The sequence below is a fragment of the Pterocles gutturalis genome, unplaced genomic scaffold (assembly GCF_000699245.1).
Source record: "Pterocles gutturalis isolate BGI_N339 unplaced genomic scaffold, ASM69924v1 scaffold9387, whole genome shotgun sequence".
Lineage (NCBI taxonomy): Eukaryota > Metazoa > Chordata > Aves > Pterocliformes > Pteroclidae > Pterocles > Pterocles gutturalis.
Genome location: NW_010107959.1, coordinates 366 through 3,052, shown reverse-complemented (window position 1 = coordinate 3,052; position 2,687 = coordinate 366). Strand labels below are relative to the sequence as shown.

Below are 2,687 nucleotides of genomic sequence, written 5' to 3'. Positions count from 1 at the left end.
GAATGCTGTAGGAATGATACAGGTTTGGAAGCAAATTTTAATTGGAAATTTAAGTCTCCTCCAGTGACAAACTTTCAGAATCAGTTTAATTTTAATTTCATTTTTGGAAGTGAAGTTAGAACTTTTTCCTTCAAAATAAATGCAGGGGTTTTTTTAAACAAATACATTTTGAAAAATAATTTTTAATTATTTTTGACATGTTCTACCTGTGCTGCATGCGAGCAGCTCTCACTCTTCCCAACAAAGGCCCAGGCCACCCTGCTGTTTCTCTTTGTCCTTCAAATATGGTTTTTATGCTCAGATCCTTTCTTCTGAGCTGCTGCCATCAGACAGTGACTGAATTTTGCTGCCGCATCTTGTTCCCAGTCCACATCACAATATTGCTTCGAAATCCAGAGCCCTTGGTGCTCAGAACGGGGCAGATGTGGGGCCATGGGAGCGAAGAGGGGCAGAGCTGGGCATGGGGGCGAGTGGCAGGAGCGACCAGGGCTGATGTTCATTCTGACCCCGGTAAGAAAGACATGCAGGTTTTGGAGTATTGATTACAATCCCATTTATTGGCAGTAACGCTAGAAGGAAAAAGAGGATAGTGTGATCTTACATCCCTCCCGTGGTGGGGAGCCCCACCTCCGGTCAGAGCAGGGACACCGTGCGGATCGTGTCCCTGGAGAGGTCGGCCGGCACTGTGGCCCTTAGAGCTCTTAGGGGATTTTCTTCCAAGAAAATAATTCTGTTGCATCATTTCTGCTGTCAAACAAAAGGATGGTCACTTGAGAACTTGCTGCTTCACTTGAAGGTAGAATAGATATTGATGATTGTGATCACCAGCGCCGAGTGGGTGCTGCCTCAGGCTCCTTCGTTAGGCTCAGACAGCCAAGGGGCACAGCACAGGTTAGCTGTTCGTGGATCACCCACTCCTCGATCTGTGACGATCTTCTGACCAGGATCACGGCATTAACCCCTTCTCCCTCCAGGTTTGGGATGCGATCGAGGGGACCCTCCGCAGCAGTAACGATGAAGGTCAATCTGGCATCACGGCGCTTGTCTTCCTCAACAACAGGTAACTGGGGTTGTGCTCGGTGAGCTCCTGTGCGGGGAGGAGAATGTGTTGGGGGAGCCGGGACCCCAGCCCTGACCCTCCCGCCATGGAGGTCAAACTGCTCCGGATGGCAGAGGCTCGGCTGGGCCGTCCCTTCCCAGACGCCACTTCTCAAACTGGGAATGGTGGAGCAAGCCTTCCTGGGACCACTTCTGTTCCAGCAGCCGTTTCTTCATGCAGATATCCATCTTTCTAGTAGCCAGACATCCAGAATAATTCAGGGCTGGGAGATGGGGCCTTTGGGTCCCTGGTTTCTCTGTGCTGTTATTTGAGGTGCTGCCATTTGCCAGTTTATTCCATGGTCTGAGCTGCTTATAATTTCCCAGCCCTCCTCACAGCCAGGAGTGCCTCCTCGCAGGGGGAGCCTGCGTGGCTTGTGCTCGGCCTCGGCAGGACGCTGATCTCAGGGCTCCTCTCCTCACGTGTCTGTGTTTCTCCCTCAGGATCGTCGCTGCCCGGTTGAACGGCTCATTAGATTTCTTTTCGCTAGAGACACACACATCCTTGAACCACCTGCAGTTCCGAGGTAAGCAAGCATCCGAGCGTGCTGTATGCTGCCCTGAGCTCCTCCAAGCATCTTCCTCCTCCCTTGCCTTCTTATGGCTGACTCTTCCTCACATCCACTTCATGAGCTGTCGTAATAACGCTCCCTGTGTCGCAGGGAGCCAAACCAGCTGCTGTGGGGAGGTGAGGGATACTTTGGGACATCCCTGTGCAGGGAAAGCGTCTCCAGTGCTGTTTTTCTCCGGTGTGTAGGTCTGGAGGCTGCAGCATGCGTGCCAGGGTCAGCTCTGCCCCGTACCTCTTTCCTCTCCCAGTTCTCGCTTATTTTCTCCTTCAGCAAGCTCTATTCTTACACGTTTGCACACCACGTAGCCCCACACGGGCATGATGGAGCCTTGGCACAACCACAACACACACAAAACCAGACGGTGGTGGTAACTGGTTTGCAGTGCCGTGGCCCCGTTGGTTCTGGAGTGGCAGGAGGGAAGAGAAGCTCTGGCCTTGCTCCAGGAGAATGGTCGCATTCCTGGAGGGATGCAAGCGGTCGATCTGGAAGCGGAGCAGGCTCCGGAGGCAAGGACCGGCTGCAGAAATGATGTGCAGAGAGTCTTGCTCCCAGCTGTCTGTTTGGCCTCTCCGACCGGGCTGATCATCGCAGCGCTCTGGGGCTTCAGGGGCCTCAGTCTTGCAGAACGCTTCCTGCGTAGGGTCCGCTGATCTGCTGCCCAGGACCCTGCTGGAGACCCTCGCTCCAGTTCTCATGAGCCCTGAGCAGCTGTAGCTTCTGCTGGGGTCAGCCAGAGTGCTGAGTGTTCGGCTCTTTGGAGGACGAGGTTCAAATCCCGTAAATATCCCACCATTTCTGGGTGACGTTGGTCTTGGAGGGTACGGCCATGTCTGCTGCAGCCAGGACTTACCCGCGTGTCTCTCACAGGAGCCCCGAGCCGGAGCAGCATCCCGTCCTCCCCTGTTTTCAGCAGCAGCGACGTTGTCCTGTGCCAGCTCACCCACACCGTCTCCTGCGCGCACCAGAAGCCCATCACGGCGCTGAAGGCTGCAGCCGGGCGGCTCGGCACCGGCAGGC

The 2,687-nt window shown here is 54.4% G+C and overlaps 1 protein-coding gene across 1 annotated transcript in view; it reads left to right on the top strand.

Annotated features, from left to right (window-relative positions):
* The window catches only part of SCAP (SREBF chaperone), a gene marked incomplete at its 3' end in the record, with an annotated part of 38,114 nt that overhangs the window by 35,091 nt on the left and 336 nt on the right, over nt 1–2,687 (top strand). The window contains exons 17-19 of the mRNA XM_010072445.1: nt 975–1,060; nt 1,543–1,625; nt 2,538–2,685. Coding sequence (XP_010070747.1) covers nt 975–1,060; nt 1,543–1,625; nt 2,538–2,685 — 317 coding nt within the window. The remainder of the gene's footprint in view (nt 1–974; nt 1,061–1,542; nt 1,626–2,537; nt 2,686–2,687) is intronic.